General features: G+C 41.0%; 2 protein-coding genes across 9 annotated transcripts in view; one reads left to right on the plus strand and one right to left on the minus strand.

The window, feature by feature from the left end:
* The window catches only part of LOC116321615 (cohesin subunit SA-1), a 25,773-nt gene extending 19,356 nt beyond the window's left edge, over nucleotides 1-6,417 (minus strand). For 3 of the 8 annotated variants that reach the window (XM_039620597.1, XM_031741511.2, XM_039620562.1), the window contains exons 1-5: nucleotides 3,308-3,437; nucleotides 3,065-3,120; nucleotides 2,702-2,795; nucleotides 1,103-1,321; nucleotides 265-361 (exon numbers count right to left, since the gene is read on the minus strand). In XM_039620597.1, the coding sequence (XP_039476531.1) occupies nucleotides 265-361; nucleotides 1,103-1,321; nucleotides 2,702-2,795; nucleotides 3,065-3,093 (439 nt within the window). In that variant the 5' untranslated portion in view covers nucleotides 3,094-3,120; nucleotides 3,308-3,437. Of the gene's footprint in view, nucleotides 1-264; nucleotides 362-1,102; nucleotides 1,322-2,701; nucleotides 2,796-3,064; nucleotides 3,121-3,307; nucleotides 3,438-3,675; nucleotides 3,768-5,685; nucleotides 5,772-5,812; nucleotides 5,936-6,305 lie in introns of those variants that run through there. The other 5 variants (XM_039620574.1, XM_039620585.1, XM_039620581.1 and 2 more) reach the window with 5 other exon arrangements.
* On the plus strand, nucleotides 5,805-24,226 carry gpc2 (glypican 2). The gene is made up of 11 exons (XM_031741517.2): nucleotides 5,805-5,982; nucleotides 7,674-7,832; nucleotides 8,875-9,009; nucleotides 15,959-16,134; nucleotides 16,235-16,315; nucleotides 16,764-16,929; nucleotides 17,605-17,735; nucleotides 18,476-18,622; nucleotides 19,449-19,585; nucleotides 20,415-20,587; nucleotides 20,668-24,226. The coding sequence occupies exons 1-11, from the start codon at nucleotides 5,805-5,807 to the stop codon at nucleotides 20,943-20,945; spliced, it is 1,761 nt and encodes a 586-aa protein (XP_031597377.1). The 3' UTR covers nucleotides 20,946-24,226.
* Nucleotides 24,227-24,268: the final 42 nt, after the last annotated feature.

Genomic DNA, 24,268 nt, shown 5'->3' on the forward strand with positions numbered 1-24,268 from the left:
GTTCCAGATTTGGAAATGAAGTGACCCCCCACCACCTCAGATAAACCAACACTTAGAATACTTCACCTATTAATAATTTCATCTACACAATTTCCTCTCATTTTCATTCCACTCTTACAAAATATCAGTTTTCTCGTCTCAACATTGCATCACTGGGTTACTAGCAGAAATGCTATTGATGACTGAGTCAAATTTTCAATCTCTAAAACTTTCACCCCCACCCCCTCTACTACCCATCTTCTGGCCTGTCTTTTAACCTCTGACCTTTGCATCCGCAGGACTGAACAATGAAGTTGATGAGCACCAGCAGTCCCGCCTCTCGGCTCCGCTTATAGCTATCCAGCCACTCGTCTACCACCGTCTTAAGATTGACAGGGAGAAAGCAGCCAGTGAAAATGCTTCATTCAGATCAAAGAGCAGATACACACGTTAAGAATATATCAGTCAAACAACATTATTGATTTCAGCTTAAAAACTGGCTTTTTATATGCTCTGCACTATAAGGCGGGGGCTTTTTATTTCGTGGTTAAAACTATTAAATTGCAGTTTTTACCAACAATTCTGTATTGCAGACACCCCTGCAGAGAAGCCATTCTCTTGATACTGGAAGTGTAACCTATTGTAAAGCAGTCAAATTAAGCTGAGAACTGTGAAACCTTTTCAAAACAGATTTCTTGAACTGCCATTTGCCAGAATTTCTGAATGTGCATAATGAGCCTCCCCCCAGAGTCCCCATCTGCATTGTCTTGCAGTTCTACACTGTAGTGACAGACTATTTATTACTGTATTTCTTTTGTTATGCGGCCTTTCTTTTGTAGTCTTTACCCAAAAGCAGCTATAGCAAGAACAATACTTGGGATAGACAAGTGCTGTCAATCATTGACTACATGGTCCAGTGAGAACACCCATCTCTCTTAATGTATCAGAGTCACTTCTGTAGGATCACATCAGTCAGCCACTGACAGCACATGATAACCCCTCATTGTCAGCTTGTTTCTCTTATAATTACACATTCCTCATTCAGCACCCCCTCCCTTCATGTGTTTATCTCTAAGCTACCTTCCCCCTTCCTTCCACACTCCTCTGCTTGGGGTTTGCTCACCACCATGGCACTCTTTCCAGAGCAGACAGCATCATAGATATCCTTTGCGCTGATAATCTGGCTCTCCTCGTTCATGCTCCTGACAGATCTAGCAGAGAGCTGCATGGATGTCCCCTGGGAGATGGATTGTGGGGAAGGACCTGGAGGGGTGGGAACTGAGATGCCACTGGGGCTAGACATCCCCTTCAGTGCAGCATTATGCCTGGTTCTCTTGGGTGGCTTGAGATGAAAGAGATTTATTTAGGGATTTAGAATGCATTTTGCTTGTCATCTGAACTAGTAACATGCCAAAATAAAGTATATTAGACATCCATTATAGTGTTGTTGTCTTTTTGCTGATGACACAGTGATTACCAGTTTGGCCACAGAACCTGGAGCAAAGTATTGTGGATATCTAGATGAGTTTGATGCTTTACTTCAGTTAAACACCAGGAATACAAAAGATTTTTTTAAATTTTAGTGCCATCAGGCAGAGACAACAACAGGTAGTGGTAAGTGGTGACTGTACTGAATTTGTAAATGAATACAAATCCATAGGGATAGTGATTGATGAAAAACTATCATAGGAATCAAACATAAGTGTCATTTAAAAAAAAAAAGGATTATAACATTTATACTTGATGTGAAAGTGGAGTCAGTTTGATGTGGACAGATATATATTGTTCTTTTTTTTATTGGTAATTTGCTGAGAGCACTCTAACTTTTTGTTTTACTGCCTTTTTGTTTTACTGCAATCTTACATCTCTTACATGGGAGGTAAGATTGCACGTCAGCAACAATACAGTCAACAACTCAGCAACTTTGGGAAGGGTGGTGGGGCGAGAAACCATCAGTGATGAGTTACAGGCTCTTCACGGTGAATACACCATCAGAATGGACATCTAAAGCTCAGAGGTCTTTTATACCTAGTAGCATACTTCTGATGAACAAGTCTAGGTGACATGAAATGATGTGGATGTCACTTGCAGATAGCTGTATTTGATTTTTGCTGATGCTTTTTCTAATGTCTTTAATCTTGGTGAAAAACCCAGTGAAAGGAGGTGACAATGTGACAAACTAGTATACTTTTAGCATCAGTTCAAAGCCTGGATGAATGGGGAGGATTGCATCAAGGTAGGGCATATGGCCACCAAATGAGGATCATTAAGAGTGTGGAGACAATGTTGAGAGGCAAGCTTGAAATGGTTTTGACATGTGCAGAGGAGAGATAATGGCTACACTGGACAAAGGATGTTGAATATGGACCTGCCCGACAGGAAGAAAGAGGAAGACCACAGAGAAGGTTCATGGATGTAATGAAGGAGGACATGCAGAGGGCAGGTGTGAGAGAGGAGGATGCTAGGGACAAGGTGAGATGGAGGCAGATGATCTGCTGTAGCAACCCCTGAGCGGAGCAGCCAAGAGAAGAAAGTGAATAGCCGTGGCTCTGATGTCTTTTCTGCTGTAGTTTTATCCGTCTGACAGTCGCCACATGACACAAACGGAATTTCTGAAAGGTCTATAAATACAACATTTGCAGCTACTGTGATGGCAGATTTATCCTTCACAATCACTAATAAAAAAGCATAAAGTTATTTTAAAGAGGAAACAAAAATCTACCTGCTTAGATACTGCTGGTTTTCTTCGCTTTGTTCCTTTCATGGTGGCCTCATAGTCACTGCCTGAGTCAGTGGGGGACTCTAACTCCTCAAGACTAAAAGACAAGGGAAATAATTGGCAAGTTTGACAAAAAAAATTCAGCTTTACTTTGGTGAATTTAAATGAAGGTTGATAAGAAAACAGACAGGTATCATTATGAAAAAGTAGAATTATTATACAACCCTTAAGCTATTAGCTTCAGCCAGAGCACCCAGAGCATTAGTAGCAACTTTCACAATGCTTTTTAATATGAACGCTGTCAAATTACAATTATTTAAATTTTTCTCAACCTTTTGGCATTTTAGCACAAAGTATCAGCATTACCTGTCCAAAGCTGAACTTCTACTTGCCATTTTGGCTGAAGGAAGGTACCAGGCTCACTTTATTCAGGAGTGGAGGCCGTGAAGAACGATATAAAATGAAATTAGCAAGATGACAAGCTAAACTTCATTAGCCTGTTTGATAAACATTTACTAGACTTATGAAGCTCTTAAGACGCACTTAAAGTATTTCAAATGAAACTACTCAATAACCACCACTAGCAGATTAAGGATATAAGTTTACCACCTGATAATATTGTTAGTGTTGAGCAATTTTCTGCCTCGGCTAACTTTTCTTCCTCATAAACTGAGAACTGCCGAAAGCGCGCTGCTGTGGATTGTTACTAGAAGGTGATTGGTCCTAGCACAAAATTAGTCGATGTTCATTGGTCAATTCTTGTGTATGGTTGTCTAGTAGTATTGGCAATAAAAGGAACCAGTTAAACACATCTCCCTGACTTGCAACCCTTTCACCTCGCAGCTAATTTACTCTTGTGTTCATATAGATAGTTTTCATTATTTATATTGTGTTCATAGGTTTCATGGTTGCATCTATAGCTTGTAGCACCCTGAGGTGGTTGACTGGTCCCTGCCCCACCACCGCAGGATCCTCACCCCTCAGTTCCCAGTTGGTCCATTGTTCTGTGTTCGAAAGGCTGTGACCAGCGTCAAAACAGCCCGGGTGAAACACGACTTCTGGTCTTCACCTTCAAAATAAAATATTGATGTTCTCATGTTAATCACATGAGATTACTCTAAAGCAGGGGCCTCAAACTTAAATGAGCTGTGGGCCACTGCTGGTACTGTCATTTCATTGGAGGGCCACTTTAGTGTACAAGGAGTACAAAAAAAACAAACAAAACAACAACAACCTCAGAGCAAACAAGAAAAGTGTTTTGTTTGTTTTTTTAAAATTTCAAATATTGTATAAGACAAAACTGCAAACGTGAACACAATTTTCTTTTTCTTACGCTTAACCAACTGAAGCCTTTCATCGAACTACCAAATAAACAAATTGGTACTCTCTTTCTGGCCAGACACGTGGCAGCACTTCTCCTGTAATTCGTGTTCGTATTTAACAAAATAAAAATAGAGACAAGTGTACACATTAGTTTTCTTTACAAAAAACTCTCTCACTGAACAACCACAGCCAATGATTACAAAACAATAATGCAGACTGTCATATAACTAATATTAGACCATGTGCACTGTTCCTCTGGGAAAAGGGGTCCTCTTGTCTTGTCCAACATATCAGGGCAATATTCCACATAAATGGTGACTTATGGATGCATTCATAGTGGAATTCAAAGATGATCGACAGAACAGCCAGTGAAATAACAGTTAATAGCAGTTATCACAATAGAAATGTAAAAACAGGAGTGTATAAAGACTAACTTTAGCTTCCATGTATGCTGATAAATCCTCTTTCAGCTGCTCCCTTTAGGGGTCACCACAGTGGATCATCTGCCTTCCTCTATCTCACCTTATTCCTAGGATCCTTCTCCATCACATCAACCCTCTACATGTCCTCTTCCACTAAATCCATGAATCTTCTCTGTGGCCTTCCTCCTGCCTGGCAGCTCAATCTTCAACATCCTTTGTCCAACATATCCAATATCCCTCCTCTGCACATGTCCAAACTACTTAGCCTTGCCTCTCTAACTTTGTCTCCAAACTGTTCAACCTGAGCTGTCCCTCTGATTTACTTTTTTTTTTTAACCTTGTCCATTCTCGTCACTTCCACTGAAAATCTTAGCATCTTAAATCTGCTCCCTCCTATCGTTTTTGTCAGCATTACCATTTCCCATCCACAAATCATAGCAGGTCTCACTAATGTCTTATAAATTTTTCCTTTAACCCTTGATGCTGTCATTCTGCCGCAAATCATTGCTGACTCCTCTCCACCTACTCCACCCTCTTTTCACTGTCCGTTGCTTGGATCGGACATGCTCTGCTCCCAGATATTTAAACTCATCCACCATCTCTGCTCCTTGCAGCTCCACTGTTACATCTGTGTCCTGCTCATTCATTTACTCTTAACTTGACCTAATTCCTTATGCTTTGTTTTTTTAAAAATCACTTATGCATACATCAGTTTTTGCACTACTATGGCACTTTTACTTTAGTTATGTTGTTTATCTATTGTAGACTACTATTTTCGCTGCTGCTGTAAAACAATTTCCCATGTGGAATGAATAAAGTATAAATCAAAATTGGGACTCTCTTTCAAATGCTCAAATATTATAATAAAAACATGTTTATACGGTTGTTGTTTTTTAATGTCCTTACGTTAGTCTTTCTGGCTGTCCCATCAACTACAACTAAAGTCTCCCCTTTTATTTTGACAGCAGCCCTCCTTCCGGTATCACCCCGGTTACGTCCCGAGTGTTTGACGCAGTTTGCCTGTCAGATGATGCTGTGGGCCGGGAGCGCCTCTTTCACACTCCCTGTGTATTTACGTACAACAGCGGGTCTCCCAGGAAGGACAAATTAAATGAACACGGCCGATGGAAACGCAGGCCTGTCTGTGATGTAAAAGCCCGGCCCGGATGTTCATTGCACTTATTGGGGAAAAACTATGACTGTTTCAAACGACTGACGATTTGGGATCCCGTTACTCCTTACTTTTGCGTGCATCCAAACCGGCCAGACATTCATTCATTTATAAGCTGCTGCAACCACAGTCTGGCTTTATCCGAACCCTTTACTGGAGTCTGTTTTTTTTTCTAAGTCCTGCAGTGAGGATGGATACCAGGGTGTCTTTTCCCACTCGTCGGCTGCTGGTACTTCTCTGCACGGCTGCTGCCCTTTTAGGGACCCGGAGCCCTTTGGCTGCAGCGGGGAGAAGCTGCTCGGACACCCGGCAGGTGTACTTGGAGAAGGGGTACAGCACAAGCACCGCTCCGCTGACTCAAATTTCTGGTAAGACTGTTCCTATACCGCAAAGCGGGAATAAATTAAAGTACATAGTTCTCGGGACCCACACAGGGCAGTCTGTAATGATATATATGGGGAAGGTTAAATTGTAAATTTTAGGGTAGGGTGCAGTTATGTCGCAGCAGAAATGTAGGCGCATCAGCATGGGATAAAAATAACATAATGCACATTAAGGTCAGTGTAAACTCACTGCTCCGCACTGCAAGCATCTTTAAGGGAATATTGTAGCAGGATGTGCCCTATAAACACAAACGCAACAAATCTCTGTAGAAAAGTGATAAAGAAGTACAAGGTGGATCCAAACTCACTAAACGCCCCAGAGAGCCGTTGTAGGATCACCACGGTGAGTTTTTACCCCCCAAGAGAAACAATGCAGTATGGTTTAAAACAAATTACACCCGCCCCCTCCTCCTCTCTGTGCAGTTTAAATAGGATGATTAAGGGGATGAGCAAATTGCCAACACCGGTGCAACAAAGAACCTCGCCCCTAATTAGTCTTTGGCTACTGGCTCACTGTTAAATCCCTGCATATACACCCATAGGCTCTGTTCACTGCTGATAATCTTATCTTGAGAATGAGAAGATTGGATGCGGATTACAAACACTTAGATTTTGAATAATTTGAAGTTGGTGATGGGGTAGAACAGAGCAGGAGGGGGTACAGGAAAGCGGATTTTATATGTTAAATTGTTCAAAATAAAGATGTCTGACCATGTGAGGGTGCAAATGACAGAGTGAAGATGTAGCTTACTTCTTGGAGGTTTAGCTTTGCATGTAAATCAGTGAGCGGATGTGTCTGTTCCTCTCAGACACACATAGAGCTGCTTTTAAAAGTGATTGTGAATAAAATGTATGTTTGAAGTGGTTTTCTCCCCCTCCCTTTTCTTTCACAGCAATTTAGCTTAGTGTGTGAGGCAACTGCAGAATTGATTTTTTTGGTGTGTGTGTGTGTGCATGTGTGTGTGTATGTTGGGCTATCACTGCCTGAGTCTTGGCTCACTGTCCCGTGGGCCAGGGGAGCAGATGGCCGGGAGAGTGAAGGATGAAGGGAGGCAGTTTAGCAATGGAAATAGAGGGATGAGAGAGGGCTAATAGTGAGAGACACAGGGAGAACAAAAGAGGCAGAGAGGAACATCGGCCAGGGTGGAGTTAGGAATTAGACTTTCGGCTCTATTAACAGGCGCAATATTCATGTCGGATGCAATATTATAGAAACAAAGAATTCAAGGATTTTGCATATTTTGAGTACTCCTGTGTTATCCCCCCCCCCCTCCTGTGCGTGGTTTGCATATATCATTACCTCAGACATATCAAAGACCCAACCTGGGCTGACAAAGAAAGACAGATTGAAGTTGAATAATTCATGCATGGAAATTACATTTTTTCTACCACGGCATTATCTTTAATAAGATTTCCCCACTGAATGGACTGACAAGTAGAGGAATTGACTTTCAAACTAAAAAAAAAATCAGCTTTGACCTCCATAATGGAAATTGGCCTTGCACTTAATAATACATTTCAGTCATAAAAACAGCACAAAGTGCTTCACAAAACCAAGTGCATATTTAAAGTAGAAGCATATAATTAAACCCAAGGGAATCAGATTTCTCACCATAGGTTTAACTGTGGGATCAATCCTTGCTTTCTCTTATGGCCTGGTTTTATGTTTGTTCTAGGTGAGCACCTGCGGCTCTGTCCTCAGGACTACACTTGCTGCTCCAGTCAGATGGAGGAGACTCTGGCCCAGCAGAGTGAAAGGGACTTCCTCAAAGCAGTTTCAGACAACAGCCAGTTTCTCTTGACCACCTTTACCCAGAGACACCGCAGGTTTGACGGTGAGAGGCTGACACCTTCGTAGTTCTTGTGTTTGTAATGGGAACATTATTTGATTCGAAGCTGATTAAAACCTAGTTATTACTTTTGATACCATAGTTTGTGAAAAAATTACCCTCCCCGAAATTAAACCAGTGAGTTTTAATTATAAAATTACCTTCCTAATTTACTTCAGATGATACTTCTGAGCTATTAAAATTACTGCTAAATACTTGAAGCACAGCACAGCAAATATATTACAATGCTTGTTGCTTATGTAATTTCAGCAACTGTGAGGCATTTTTCATACAAGTGGCGACTCACAAGAGACTGATTATAAAACTAGTTACAAATCAAGCAACCAGGGCCAAGCTATCCTGCATTTTAGTCTGAGCATTTTTTTTCCGCTCTAAATAACATTTTCCATAATGCAGCTAAACACCATATTTAACTGGAGAAAATCCCAGTTGAGGCCTCCCATTAAAAATATATAACCTGCTTGCCTAAGCTGAATTAACTATGATTATGCTGCTATGATTTTGCCAGGGTTATACAGACAGAAGTCTTTATGAAAAAAGGTTTCACTGGCATCGTAGGACTAGTTTATAATGACTTATAAACTATAAACTTGTCTAAAGTTTTTGGGAAACCCAAATATTTTTATAGTGCTCTGTATCTGGGAGATTTTATCAGTCATTGTTTCAAATAATGTGTCTACAGCTGCAGGTTTGTAGCAGCCACAGTACAGAGCTGAATTTACACTTTCTCCTCCTACCTGCAGTAGACTGCTATCACCCTTCCTCACACTTTTATATAATATATAATGATGAGTCATGTAAAGACGCTTAAGGAGTGGGAGACTGCATATGAGTCTTAAAGATGGATTTTAAATAGAGTACATTTTGTTAAACCCATTTACCAGTGTGCAGGATCTGAGCTGTTAATCTTTCAGGGAGGGGAGGAGGGTGAGGGAGCGCCTACATAGAAACCTGGCTGAGATATTAGAGAAAAAGAGGGTGGGTGACCAGTTTGTAGCTAATCGCTGCTTTTTCTGTCTCTGCACAGAGTTCTTCAAAGAGCTTATAGACCTTTCAGAGAAGTCTATGAACCAGATGTTTACCAAGACCTATGGCCTGCTCTTCACCCAGAATGCCCACGTCTTCCAAGAGCTTTTCCTGGAGCTTCGCAGATATTATTCTGGTTGGTTTTAACACTCCTTTGTCCACCTTGACAGTCATAGAGAGTCAGATAATTAATGATTTTGGCAAAGATATGTCAGCTAAGTAGGATCAGAGACATTATAAAAGAATTCAATTCTGTTCAATTCAATTCAGTTTTATTTATATAGCATTAAATCACAACAACAGTTGCTTTAAGTCGCTTTATACTGTAAGGCAAAGATCCTACAATAAAGAACAAAGAAAACAGAGAAAGCCCCAGCAGTCATATGACCCCCTATGAGAAAATGCTTTGGTGACAGTGGGAAGGAAAAACTCCCTTTTAACAGGAAGAAACCTCCAGCAGAATCAGGCTCAGGGAGGGGCGGCCATCTGCTGCAACCGGTTGGGGTAAGGGGAGGAAGACAGGACAGAGACATGCTGTGGAAGAGACCGAGACATTATGAATCACTAAAAATTAAATGCAGAGAGGTGTATAAACACATGTTAACAAACAAAAAAATGTGAGTGAAAAAGGCAACTGAAGAAGAAACACTTAATGCATCGTGTAAATCCCCCAGGAGCCTATACTTATTGGAACATAACTAAAGGAGAATTCAGGGTCACCTGATCCAACCCTAACTATGTGCTCTATCAAAAAGGAAAGTTTTAAGCCTAATCTTAAAAGTATTATCTCATAACTCCAAACTGAAAGCTGGAAGAGGGGCCTGAAGATGCCCATTGAAGGGCATATCCTGGTCAAGAACTTCTCAAAGATCCCTCACAGTCTTACTGGAGGTCAAGTAAATGCCATCCAGAGTATCTGTTTAGATACCGTATTGGTAATGTTTTTAGGGCCGAGTACAATGGCCTCAGTTTTATCTGAATTTAAAAGTAGAAAATTAGAGGTCATCCAGGTCTTTATTTCTTTAAGACATTCCTACAGTTTAACTAATTAGTGTGTATTATCTGGCTTCATGGATAGATGAGGTTGGGTGTCATCTGCATAGCAGTGAAAATGTATACTATGCCTTCTGATTATACTTCCTAAGGGAAGCATGCATAATGTAAACAGAATTAGTCCTAGCACAGAACTCTGTGAAACTTCATAATTAACCTTAGTGTATGAAGAGGACTTTCCATTTACATGAATAAATTGAAATGTTCAAATCATGGCTTTTAAAGTAACAGTGTAACTACTGCCTGTGCTAAAAACCCGATTAATAGAAATAGGTTGATCACATTTAAGATTAATGGTAAGAAAGAAAGAAATAAAAAAATAAATATCAATGGTACTGAAAGTACCTGTACATAATGCTACTTCTGTGTGATGGTTGTGACAAATTTTTTCTTTAATGGTTAAAATTTTATTTGTGATGCTTGCAACAACAGAGCTCTGACTTTTTGTCAGCCTGGCTACAGTACTGAAAGAGAAACCTAGAGTTGTTCTTATTTTCTCTAATCACTAATTAATCACTAATAAATCAGTGATAAGATTTTCTAGCTTGAAAGAGAGGTTTTTCATAAAGCAGCAAACTAAGTTTCCAGGATAAATGATTGTCTAAATTAGTGAGACATCATTTCCTCTTCAGCTTAGGAGTTATCTGCTTTAAGGTGCACATCTGAGAGTTATAGCAGGTTGTCAAGTACTTCTGATTTGAGGCTGTCTTTTTCACAGGAGCTACATTATCCAGAGTCGTATGCAGTGAAGAAGTAAAATAATTAACAAGATAATCGACCTCTGTGGGAGTAGTGTTCTGGTAGCTGCTCTGCTCTGTGCTGGCACAAGGCATAGAAGAAGATGACAGTGGATGAATTATATCCTTTAACCTAGTTACAGTACTTTCATAAAGACATTTATTGTGATAAAATCTATATACTATTGCTGTGTAATCCATTATTGTAAATTTAAATGCTATTAGGAAATAATCAGACAAAAGAGGGTTTGAAGGAAATGGTGATAAATGTTCAGTATTATGCTATATATCAGAACAAGCTCTAGAGTGGGATTAAGGTGGTGGGTGGGATCTTTTACATTGTGAAAGAAGCCAACTGAGTCTGATAATAGATTTAATGCAGTGTTGGGGCTTTCAGTTTTAGCATCTACATGGATGTTAAAATCACCCACAATATTTATTTTATCTGAGCTGAGCACTAAATCAGATAAAAAGTCTGAGAATTCAGACAGAAATGATAAATGATAACAAATACGAATGGTTTTTGAGTCTTTGGTTGATTAACAAGCTGGAGTGGAAGATTGCTGCCATTCATTACAAGTATCGTTATTACTATAGGAGTCTGTGGAGTAACTAAACATCTGGGAGCGGGAAAGTGCAGAAGGGACAGGTGAAAATGCCATGCTACAAGTTGAGCCAGCAAATCCTTAAAGAGACAGTGAATACTGTGAATATAATTAGTGAGTGAATCAACAGAGAGTGTGCTTTGGATAAAGCATGTGAAGATTACTCAATTAAAAACCTATACATAACAACTTATTTCATAAAATTGGCTACAGAAAAACAACAGGAACAGGAAGTGATACATAATCAAAGAGAGAGCCAACTAAGAGAAAGAGAAAACCACAAATCAGCAAACTTTCTACATGGTTTTTAGCAACTTTTTGGCAGTTCTACACATGCAGTTTAAAATTAAATTCAGATAATCCTTGAAAATAACTTCCCTGATAAGTGCACAGTAAGTGACCAAGTGCACAGGGTTGTCAGGCTGGCTGCTGACTGGACTTTGGTTGGCTCTGCCATATAAAAGAAGGAGATTAGGGATGTAATGATGGTTTACTGATCCAAAACACAAATGGCAATCACTAGCTTCCAATCCAAACAACATGAAGGGAAAAATCCACGTTCTATTCCACAGTGTTAAAACAGTAATTTAAGTAACCCGCCTGGCTTATGTAGTGTACACTGGGCTCCGGTACCACCACGACGAAAGACTATCTGCAGCGAAATGTTTAAAAAGACTAATCTCTGTTTAAAGAGGTACAATAATTCCTTCCGACACTGACATTTATGTATAGTTCAGACAGTCCACGTCCATGTTGTGGTAAATCAGCAGTTATGGACAGCAATAAAAAAAGCATCATTGTCTTTTGAGGGGAACCGACATGCCAGGAAAAACTGGAGGAAAAAAAGGAGAGCGAGTTGGATTCCCACAGATGCCAGACCATTTCTATTTTTGTTCCGGATCGTTCTGTTTTTGGCTTCACAGCCGCTCGCTGACTCTTCCATCTGCAGGCTGCTAAGTCAGCCTGTCCTTCTCTGCCAAACAGCATGTATGGCTAATTTAAGGCAGTATAGTAGACTACAGATTGGAGATTCACATGCTCATTCTGTAGAAACACCCAAGCAGACAAAACATTATGGATGCTATTATGTTCAAAAGCAGAAAACATTTAGTATTTAGATTTATGTGATCATTTAAAGAAATTGTGTTCATTTATCAACTGGGTTAAGTTTTATTAAATTTTATAAATTTTATATAGTTTTATAAATTTGATTTGATTACAATATTTTTCACCAAAGTGAGACATACTACTTTCCTAGAGTGTTATTTAAAGAAGTAAGGACAGAGTTTGCTCTAAAATCTCCATCTTTTCCCCAAAACTGTTATTTCTCAAATGCATCAAAAGTTATTAAGTGAGATATTTAAAGCAATGTCAATCAGACTCCATAGCTTGTACTGTGTGTTTAGCCAAGGAGAAGATAAGATAAGATAAGATAAGATAAGATGACCTTTATTAGTCCCGCAGGTGGGAAATTTGTTTTGTTACAGCAAAGTGCAAAGTTATGTAGCAGAAATTAGAAAACACTGGAAAGCAATAAAATACAATAAAATAAAATAAAATACCATATACAATAGAATAAAATAGAATAGAATAATATATACAATAGAATAAAATGGAAATACAAATACTATATACAACTGAGTAGGTAGGAAAATACAAAAATACAACTTCGTCAGAAGAAGAATTGCACATATAGCAGTCTTATTGCACATGTGTGGATGTGTGTGTTTGATCAGCTGCAAAAGTCTTTATTGTGGAGTCTGACAGCAGTGGGGAGGAAAGACCTGCGAAATCTCTCCGTCCCACACCGTGGGTGCTGCAGTCTCCCACTGAAGGAGCTGCTCAGTGCTGTCAGAGTCTCCTGCATGGGGTGAGAGATGTTGTCCAACAGGGATGACAGCTTAGCCACCATTCTCCTGTCACTCACCACCTCCACTGGGTCCAGAGGGCATCCTAGAACAGAGCTGGCCCTTCGGATCAGCCTGTTCAGTCTCTTCCTGTCCCCAGCAGAGATGCTGCCGCCCCAGCAGACCACACCGTAAAAGATGGCTGAGGCCACCACAGAGTCATAGAAGGTCTTCGGGAGTGGGCCCTCCACCCAAACGACCTGAGTCTCCGCAGCAGGTACAGCCTGCTCTGCCCTTCCTGTAGAGGCGTCTGAGTTATGAGTCCAGTCCAGTTTGTTGTTCAGATGAACACCAAGGTACCTGTAGCTGTCCACAGCCTCGATGTCCATACCTTGGATGTTCAGTGGTTGCAGTGGAGGATGTTTGTGCCTGCGGAAGTCTACCACCAGCTCCTTGGTTTTACTGGCGTTGATCTGGAGGTAGTTCAGCTGGCACCAGTCCACAAAGTCTTGGGTCAGTCCTCTGTACTCCTTGTCGTCCCCATCAGTGATGAGGCCGACTATTGCAGAGTCATCAGAGAACTTCTGCAGGAAGCACTGGGTGGAGTTGTGGGAGAAGTCTGCAGTGTAGATGGTGAAGAGGAACGGAGCCAGAACCGCTCCCTGTGGGGCCCCGCACTGCAGACGACCCTGTCCGACACACAGCCCTGAGTCCTCACATACTGTGGTCAGTCGGTGAGGTAGTCCAAAATCCAGGTAGTGAGGTGATGGTCCACTCCAGAGTTCTCCAGCTTGTCCTTCAGGACCGAGGGAAGAATAGTGTTGAAGGCACTGGAAACATCAAAGAACATGATTCTCACAGTGCTCCCAGCGGTCTCCAGGTGCGCGAGGGAACGATGTAGGAGGTGAATGACGGCATCATCCGCTCCAATGCCAGGTTGGTAGGGAAACTGAAGTGGGTCCAGTGATGAGCTCACCAGACGCCGAAGCTGAGCCAGGACCAGCTGCTCCAGGGTCTTCATCAGGTGGGATGTCAGAGCCACCGGCCTGTAGCTGGTGAGGTCCTTGGGGCGTGAAGTCTTTGGCACTGGAACAACACAGGAGGTTTTCCAGAGCTGTGGGACTCTTCCCAGCCTCAGGCTCAGGTTGAAGAGGTGCTCGATCACCCCACACAGTTGGTCCGCACAGGACCTGACAACCCTCGAGCTGATGCCATCTGGACCCGCTGCCTTCTTGCCATTAATCCTCCTCAGTTCCCTCCTAACCTGGGTGGTTGAGAGAGACAGGCTGGAGCCTTGTGTTGAGTGTGTATTGGACGCTGTTGTTGGGGGTGGGGAGGAGTGAGCAGGGTGAATACAGGAGGTGTGAAGTGTCTGAGGTGTCAGAGGTGGAACAGCAGCAGTGGGGGTGGGTAAGTCTGCAGCCGATGTTGGAGACTGCCTCATGGCTGAATCAAACCTATTAAAGAAATGATTCAGTTCATTTGCCCACCTCACATCCCTCCCAGGCAGAGAGTTCTGATGTTTGTGGCCTGAGATGGTTCTGAGGCCTCTCCAGACTTAACCAACGTTATTTTGCTGAAGCTGGTTCTCCATCTTCTGCCTGTAGCTGTCCTTCCCATTCCTTATCAGTCCCCTCAGCTTTCTCTGCACCCTTTTCAACTCCTCCTTGTCTCTGGATTTGAAGGCCCTCCTCTTCTGCTTGAGGACAGCTTTAATTTCTTTGGTAATCCAAGGTTTGTTGTTGGAGAAACACCGTACAGTCCTGGTAGGTACGGTGTTATCCACACAGAAATTAATATAGTCAGTAATGCATGTAGTAAGGCTGTCGATGTCCTCTCCGTGGTCGTCACAGATCACCTCCCACACAGTCGACTCAAAACAATCCTTAAGAGCCTCCTCGCTCTCCTCCGACCATCTCTGCACTGTGCGGGTGGCTGGTGGCTCCCTGCGCACTAAGGGCTCATACACAGGGACAAGGTGCACCAGGTTGTGATCAGATCTGCCCAGGGGAGGGAGAGGTGATGAACTGTATGCCTCTTCAGCATTGGCATACAGTAAGTCCAGTATTTTATTGCCTCTGGTTGGGCAGGTCACATACTGGGTGAAGGTGGGCAGTGTGGAGTTCAGTGAGGCATGATTAAAGTCCCCTGATATTATGAGAAGGGCTCTCAGAGATTGTGTTTGCAGTCTGCTGACCACAGAGTGGAGAGAGTCACAGGCTGCATCCGCGTTGGCTGAGGGGGGGACATACGCTGTTAACGCGATAACATGCGAGAATTCCCGGGGCAGGTAGTACGGACGCATGCTAACAGCTAACAGCTCAATGTCTCTGCTGCAGTTGTTCTTTCACAGTGATGTGCCCGGGGTTACACCATCTGTCATTCACAAACACTGTCAGTCCCCCTCCTTTCCTCTTACCGCTCTCTCTCGTCCTGTCCGCTCGCAGCATCTGGAAAACACTTTAGTAAAAGAATCAGGTATTTATAAAAGTATTTTTCTGTACTTTCCTTCAAAAACCTTGGAATTTTAATGCACACACTCCAGCAGTTAGTCATTAGGATGCTGAATGCAAAGTAAACAGCACATATAAATATTGAGAATGGTTTCTTTGTCCTTCTAGCTGTTCAAATATGGCCGTACTTACCAAACTAATTTATCTGATGGTTTTTAAAGCTTAACATAGCTTTTATTGGAAGAAGATGAGAGAAATTTGTCTTTACTCTCCAACAGCATTGTCGTGGTGAAATCCATTCTAACTGCTGTGACTCTTTTTCAAAGCATTTATCAGATAAGAAAAAAACCATATTCTAATATAATATAACTGTTACTCTATTGTTCACAGGGGGGAGTGTGAGTCTGGCAGAGGTTCTGTCAGATTTCTGGTCCAGACTTGTGGAGCGGGTCTTCTCTCTGGTAAACCCCCAGTATCAGTTCAGTGAGGACTACCTAGAGTGTGTCAGCAAGCACGCTGAACAGCTGCAACCATTTGGGGATGTCCCTCGCAAACTTCGTGTACAAGTGTGTATATAGTAAAATCTACAGAGCTGATATAAACTGTACTTATATAGCAGGATGGCAAAGGGGGACCCTAATCTGTTATCTTTGGTTTGACATTCAGGTGTCGAGGGCTTTCATAGCAGCCAGAGCGTTGTCTCAAGGGCTTGCTACTGGTCGGGACATTGTCAACAAAGCAACAAAGGTGAGTGGATCTTATTCAGCATCTCTTCATGCTTATCTTGAATGGAATATTTAATCCAAGATGGCATCGATGATATTCTGCTGTCTAAAGCATACTGGCAAACAATTATACCCTTTCATTATGTTCTTGTTTAAACGGCTAGTCACTCAAAAACACAATAGTTAGTCTAGACTTTATAGAGTAATCCTGTTTATTAGATTATCAGACATTTAATTTCAAATCTAAACTTTGAAGCAAAAACAAAATCATCTTGTTACCAGCAGGAAGTGAATCATTGTCCAGTATAGTGTCAACTGGTAATTGAGTAAATTAGTTTTTCTAAACATAACTTTGAAGTTCTTCAGCTGTGGTTGACTTTTGGAGCTGCAAATATGTAAAGCCCCTTTGTTAAGTAATGTCATTGTGTGTTTGTGTATTTAATCTGTTTTATTCTGTCCTTTGTTTTCAGTTAACTGCAGATTCAGAGTGTGTGCGTGGCCTGATGCGTCAGTGGTACTGCCCACTGTGTCGAGGTATGCCCTCCGTGCGCCCCTGCCGCTCATTGTGCCTTAACGTGATGAAGGGCTGCTTAGCCAATCAGGCTGACCTGGACACCGAATGGAACAATTTCATTGGTGGGTGATGGAATATTTTTATATGTGATTTCATAGGTGTGGATGGCAGATTTTCAGCATCATTTTTAGATCTTTAGGAAAGAAGAGTCAGCGTCTAAGCACTTTGAATTATTCTCATCATAATTAAACCAGACATCCCAAAAAGTAGCATCCTTTCTTGTGCCCCTGTCACTCATTTACTTTCACGTCCTTTTCCCTAATGAGTTCCTCCTCCATTAATCATTCATGCCTCTCTGCTCCTTCACAATTGATCTGTCTTCCTGTGTTTCCTTTCTCCTTTCATCAAACCCATACATTCCCTCTATTTTTTTTCTTGTCATCTGGAGTGCTTCCTCTTACCTTTCATTGCTCCATCCATGCCTGCTGAACTCAAAACCATTTTACCCTCATGCAGCCTTTTGTCTGACCACCATTCTCCTCTCTTTTTCACACTTCTCTTTATATTTTGACAGCTTGCTTCTTTATCTTACTGAACACCCCTTAAAGAGATGTAAATCACACTCTTTTAGCTGGTTGGCCAGGGGGGAGATTCCAGACACAGGGAACCACTGTCTTGACATTCATCAGGCTCTACAGAAGCCCACCTACACACAGTTTTTTCTTCTATATATTACCTGAAAGTGAGAACTAAAGTCAAAGCAAACTTTATCACCCTACCATCTCTATGTTTTTCAGATGCTCTGTACCAGGTTTCAGAGAAGCTGGAGGGGCCTTTCAACATGGAGCTTGCAGCTGACTCTATCTCTGTCAAAGTGTCAGAGGCCATTATGCACATGCAGGAAAACAGTGTCAGCATCTCCAGCAAAGTAAGAAAGCACAGCAGATGATCAGTACATAAAAATGAAACCCAAATGAGCATTGTTATATTTTTTTATTGCTTTCCAAGAGTTTGGCAATTGTGAATCAATCAAGTGAAATGTTAACTGAACCTTTGAGAGGACGTGCAAATGATCTTCTTCGATCTTCAAGCAAAAGCTGTAATCTTAATTATTGTTTAATTTCATTTTTAATCTTTCTAATGAGACAGCATGCAGTAAAGATGAGAACATGATAGCCTCGGAGTATGATTAAAACATGGCAGACATCCCAGGAGTGAATCCACCAGAGAGACACCCACGTCTTGTTAGAAACAGAAAAGCTCCTGGTTTGTGTTGGTAGTGCTTTAAGGAACTGACAGCTCTCTGCTTTACAATCCAGCTTTGTGCGACTGCACTCTAACAGAGCGTGACTGTTGAGGTTAGGGGGAGCTTTTTCAAAAGTGTTACATTGTTCAGTTGCAACATTTTTGTCTGTAGACATCATTGACTCTTTTCCCTAGAAATCCAAGGTCCCTGGTGTTTTTTTTAAAGCTTTAATTCAAAACTTAAATCAAAGCTACCTTTTTTCTCTCAGAAGGAAGCACTAAGCTTTTTGCACTTATTCTCCAGGTGTTGTTAGAAGAAATTCTAAGAAATCACATATTAGTTCGAGAATATACAGTTGTCTTGACACCGCATAGAAGAATCTTCAAACTTAATCTTAAAACTGCTGTTGCTGTGTACCTCAGGTGTTCCAAGGCTGTGGAAACCCCAGGCCAGCTCCAGCAAGGTCCAAACGCTCGCCCAAAGAGTCTGGGGGCAACAGGAGGCCTTTCCGCACCTACACTCCTGAAGAGAAACCCACCACTGCTGCAGGCACCAACCTGGATCGATTGGTAAGGAGCAAACAGCACGGTGACTCGGTACCAGTAGGAATTCTTAATCTTGGGTTGCACTTACTTGACAATAAAGGTAAAAAGAAAAGAAAAGAAAAGAAAAAAAAAATCAGCTAAGGCCTAAAATTATTGTATTTCTGCTGTATTTGCCATTTGGTGCTTGGTAAGTACCATCCATTGGCCATTTACTGCTTTTTCACTAAGAGAGACAAAGTGCTTACATTGAAACCAGATAAAACCCTTTGAAGTGGTTCGAGAATGCTGATGAGTGACCATTTTTGGTGGGTTCATGATAAGTGCCACTTTTCACATGTTACAGTGAGCAATTTGGCACATTGTTGATACAGAAATAGATACTACTTGTTTTAGTGGTGCACAATTTACCCTTTTGTGTTGAGCATTCTTTTAATTTATCAGGATAAAACTGTAAGAATGTCACACATGTTTGCTCTGCACATGAATCTGATTCAGATCAAGAGGCGGAAAAAAAAGGAAAAAAACCCCCCAAAACACTAAAATAAGTCAGAGCGACTAATAACAGAGAGCCCTGTGGTTAGAGCCCAGACAGGATTTCTGTGAATAGTGCGGTCTTGCAAGATAGAAAGGCCTAAATAAAAAAGAGCTTAAGATCAGAACACAGACGAAGAGGGTATTAGATATTTATATCTGTTTATAAGACTGAAAAGAAATGTGGTTTAAGAGCTGACCCAGAAGCAAAGCTGTATTAGGTTTTTACCTTTACCCAGCATCAGCCCTGCAGCTTTCATACAAAGATACTTTAAAACCATGTCTGAGTCATAGCCAGTTTCCTTCCACCTCCACACAGGTTACCGAGCTGAAAGAGCGACTGCGGCCCATGCGGGGCTTCTGGGTGTCCCTCCCACACACCATCTGCAACGATGAGAAGATGGCTGCCGACGTCACTAATGAGGACCGCTGCTGGAACGGGCAGACCCGGGGGAGGTGAGCGAGATCAGAGCAAAAGGCTGCTGAGGGGAGGGTCTGTACAGGCGGAGGAGGAGGAGTGAGTGAGTGAGTGATGGTGCAGAGGTGGAAGGATGCAACAGATGGAACTGAGTTTATTTAATTATGCCACCGCCACTCACCCACATGTTCTCTACCTGGGTCTGCTTGTTCTGTGTACACACCAATGAATCAAGCTCATTTGAGAAGAAACACTAGTGAGTGTGTTACACAGAAAGAGAGGAACTGATTGCCCACCTTCATCAGTCAGCTTTTTATATAAAAGCACATCCGTCTTCTGTCACAAACCAGATGTGCTGGCTGTGCTATAATTATCTTGTATTATCACATATACAATAAGTGATAATAACTGTGAAATGTCCTTTGGGCATTCCAGATTGTAACTTTAAAAATATATGCTGCAGCTAACTGTCTTGTAAGCAAAAAGTAATACATACATTATTAAAAATTCAATAAAGCTTGACATAAAACAAACCAATAGCTGCTGAAACATTGTGCTCTGTACCGAAAATGTCAGCCCAGTGGTCCAGGCAGCCACATGAAACCAGAGTCAGTAGGATTAATCCTCTGGGGACTGTTAGTGTCTGTACAAAATGTCACAGCAATCCATCAGATGATGACTGCTGAGATGTTTCTGTCTGGACTAAAGCAAAGGGACTGAATGGCCATAACCATCTCTAGAGCCTCGCCATTAAAGATTTGATTACAAAAGGTATCACTGCACATAAACCTTCGGTGCTCTTAAGAAAATTAAATAGCAGAGAATAAGCTACTATGTATGTGAATGCCTCTTTGTGCGTATGCTCAGGTACCTGCCAGATGTGACAGGTGACGGTTTGGTGAGCCAGATCAATAACCCTGAGGTGGAAGTGGATATTGCACGTCCAGATGTGAGGACCCGGCAGCTGATCATGGAGCTGAGGGTGGTGACCAATAAACTGAGGCATGCTATGAGTGGACAGGACATGGACTTCATGGACAGTGAGTGTTCCTAAAATTTTGATTTGATATTCTTATATCTGCTCCATATATCAGATGAAAATGTGCTTTTCTTGTTTCAGGTGAGGAAGGCAGTGGCTCAGGAGGTGGAGATCATGGCGAAAGGTACAATCATGACTGGCCAGGTTATGGGCCTTACTCTCCACCCTACACCAAACCCTCAAATAACCCCGCCTCCAACCCTGCAAAGCCGCCTCGAGGCCGAGACAGAAACGGGTCCAAGTGGAACAGAAACAACGGGCAGGGACGGGTTCGATCTGCAGCTGGTCTGCTCCCTTTCTCCCCGTTTTCTTTGTTGCCTCTGCCTTTTGTGGTCACTGCTGCCACCATGTGGAGATAGCTGGTTATTAAAGTGTGGAGGTGAAGGGGAAAATTTCTGTCATGCTGGAGTCTAAAGCACATTATTAAGAAAATAATTGCCATTCCATTCGGTTACACCAGCATTAAAACAACAGTAAAAACAGGCTAATTCAGCAATAATCAAAGACCTGTTTACAGCACTAAATAAACACTGAATATTTTTCCTACTCCCCAAGCAACTAATGAGACATAAAACACACTGATAATTAAAAACACAACTTAAAAATATCATCTTTTATTTTTTTGTGTCATGTTTGACTGATTGGCCTTAGATGCTGAACGGTGTGCAGTGCTGGAAGTCTTAAGGGGAACAAAGGAATAAACTTTTTATCATCAAATGAATTGGCAGGATGTGTGGGTGATGGCAGTGACCGCTTGGTGGTCTGTGAGGTAGAGATTAGCCGTGCCCATAATTACTATGTAGTTTCAGTGAGCAGCTGATTTAACATGAATACATTTATTTGCTGCTTCTCTCATTAAATTAAACTTCAATACATCGGGGTTCAGTTTAGCTGATGTTCATTTAATTAATTTTTCTATCTTTTTAAAGCAGTAAGATGAAGTTTAAGTTTTTTAAATTAAAACTCCATATTTTGGCTTGGAAACATTTGAAAAAGGCAAAAGTGTGACTCTTGAAACCAAACAATGGGCTGATTTTGAATGTAAAAGCTCAAACCAAGTTGGGTTGCTTATATCAGTGTAATATATTGCTGTTTTTAATTTATTTGTAATATCATATTTTGTTTTATTATTATTTCAAGACGATGGCTGTGTGTTTTCTTCTAATGTAAGTTTGTCTTTCAAGTTCTCTGGTGGTGGAAAAAAGGGAAAAATCAAGTTGTATTAATACTTTTTTGTAAACCAGTCATTTTAAAATATTATCATATACATCAGAACACTTATTATCAGCTGTAGTTGTTTTTTGGCTTCTTTACTTCTAAACAGAGAGGGGTAAGGAGCATCATGTGTGAGTGTGTGCGTATGTGTGTGTTTGTGTGATTGTTTTATAATGTTTGTTATATGTGCCGGTCTTGTTGAGAGGACGTTGGGACCTTTTTTAATAGTACGCTTTTGTACTTATTTTTCCTAAAAGCAACAAAAGTTGTTGAAAACAGTCGGTGAGCACACTACGTATTGTAACATTGGACTGAATGGTTTCAGAGAGAAAAATGATGTCAGAACTTAGTTGATGGTTCTTAATTTTCATGTGCTGTTTTAATGAAGATGAAATCAAAGACTTTTCAAGACAAAGCTTGTGAGGAGTTGTCATCAGGAAAGAGGAGAGGAAAAGATTAGTTTAACATTCTGGGAAGTGTGCTTAGCTTGCAAAGTGTAAGATGAGAAGTTTATGATTAAGATTAAGAAAACAACAAAAAGATGGATTCAGCAGCTGATTAGTTTAAAACAAAGTAACTAGCTTGGATGAGAAAATCTATATACAAGGAACGGTTGATTTTGCAAATTAACATATTTTAACTTTTTTGATTTGTGCAAAAACAATTGATCATTTTAGATGGGTTACATACTGATTGTTTATTGGCATGAAGAAATTGACAGATCTGCTAATAAAAATGCAATCTCTGCCAAGAAATAGACCAACACACACTTACCAGCCACTTTATAAATGATATCAGTTCAGTTGTTGATATAAATATCTGCCTAGCTAGTCACGGCAGGCATGTAGACATGTTAAAGATGACCTGGTTAATTTCCACCTGGGCAGCAGACTGGGTAAGAATTGGTGTTTTAAGTGACTTTGAACATGGCATGGTTATTTATGTCAGATGGGCTGGTCTGAGTATTTCAGAAACTGCTGATTCACTGGGATTTTCCCCCACAGCCATCTCTAGGGTTTACAGAGAATGGTTTGGCAAAGAGAAAATATGCAGTGAGTGGCAGTTCTCTGGGACAAAATACTTTTTTGGTGGCCTGAGGTCAGAGGAGAATGACCAGATGCATTCAATCTTGAATCAGATGGTCTGTAGTAGCAGAAGACCACACTGAGTGCCACTCCTCTCAGCTAAGAATGGGGAACTGAAACTATGATTCATGTGGACTGACCAAAATTGGATAATAGAAAGATTGCCTGGTCTGATGATCAGATGAAGATGGTTTGGTCAGAATTTGGTGAAAACAAGAACATAGAGCACCTTTGGGATGTGGTGGAAGAGGAGATTAGCATCATGGATGTGCAGCTGACTAATCTGCAGCAACTTTGTGATGCTGTCATATCAATAAGAACGAAGTCTCTAAAGAATTTATCCAAAACCTTCCTTAAACTATATTGCAAAGAATTAAGGTAGTTCTCAAGGTCTTCTGAAGTTGTAACCTATGAAGTGGCCAGTGAGTGTATAACCTCAGTATCAATTTTTACACTTTACTTTTCAGCATCTTTAAAGTAACATTTTCTTAAACATTATTCAGTGTTGCATTTTAATTTGTGTTTTGTAAAGTGAAAGTTGACAGTGTTTCTCACTTTCTAGCTTTTATGCTAAGCTGCTTGCATTAGGTCCACCTTCAAAAAAAGCAAATAAGCACAGTTTCCAAAATGCTCAACTATTTCCAGGAGACGATGAAAGTGACTGAATAGAACAGCTGAGGAGACCAGAGAATATAAGAGAATGTATAGATGCTGCAAAAGGAAACTTAAGTTGAAGAGAAATTGTAAAATCCCATTTGCTTGTAACAGAATTCAATCTACTAAGGTGGAAATATGCCTGTAAAATAGAAATATGATCTAGAAAAGGATTTCCTTTCATAACATATCCATTTTTACACCAATTACCAACTGTTTCCAACTCCTTTGAAAATGCTCAGTGGATAACAGGAACTGTGTAATGCTAACATATTAGTATGGACCAAATTCTCTGAGGACTGTTTCCAGCACCTTGTTGAACAAAACTCAAACAAAATGCCAGCATGTGAAGGTGGATATGTTCATTTGAAATGAAAGCCTTCAACAACAGTAGGAACCGCGGCTAAGACTTCCCCACACACAGCATTATATTGCACAAAGAAAATGACAAAGTGTTTCACAGTATTTTAAAAGCAACAGTGTTTTAATCGTGTGCTTTCAGTGCTCAGCAGTCAGACATGTCTGTGATGGCTGCAGTATTTCCATTCAATTTTAGGAAAGTTGTTTTTGAGGCCGAGCTCGCATCCATTCCTACGACTCACATTCCTTCATGGTGAAAGTATAGCACAACTTTTTTTTTTCATGTTGTTGTGACAGTTTTTTGGTATCAAACAAGTGACATTTTTTGCTTCATTAAAAAACTGAAGAAAAAGATGTTGATTCTTTAA

This window comes from Oreochromis aureus, linkage group 2 (assembly GCF_013358895.1).
Source record: "Oreochromis aureus strain Israel breed Guangdong linkage group 2, ZZ_aureus, whole genome shotgun sequence".
Taxonomy (NCBI): domain Eukaryota; kingdom Metazoa; phylum Chordata; class Actinopteri; order Cichliformes; family Cichlidae; genus Oreochromis; species Oreochromis aureus.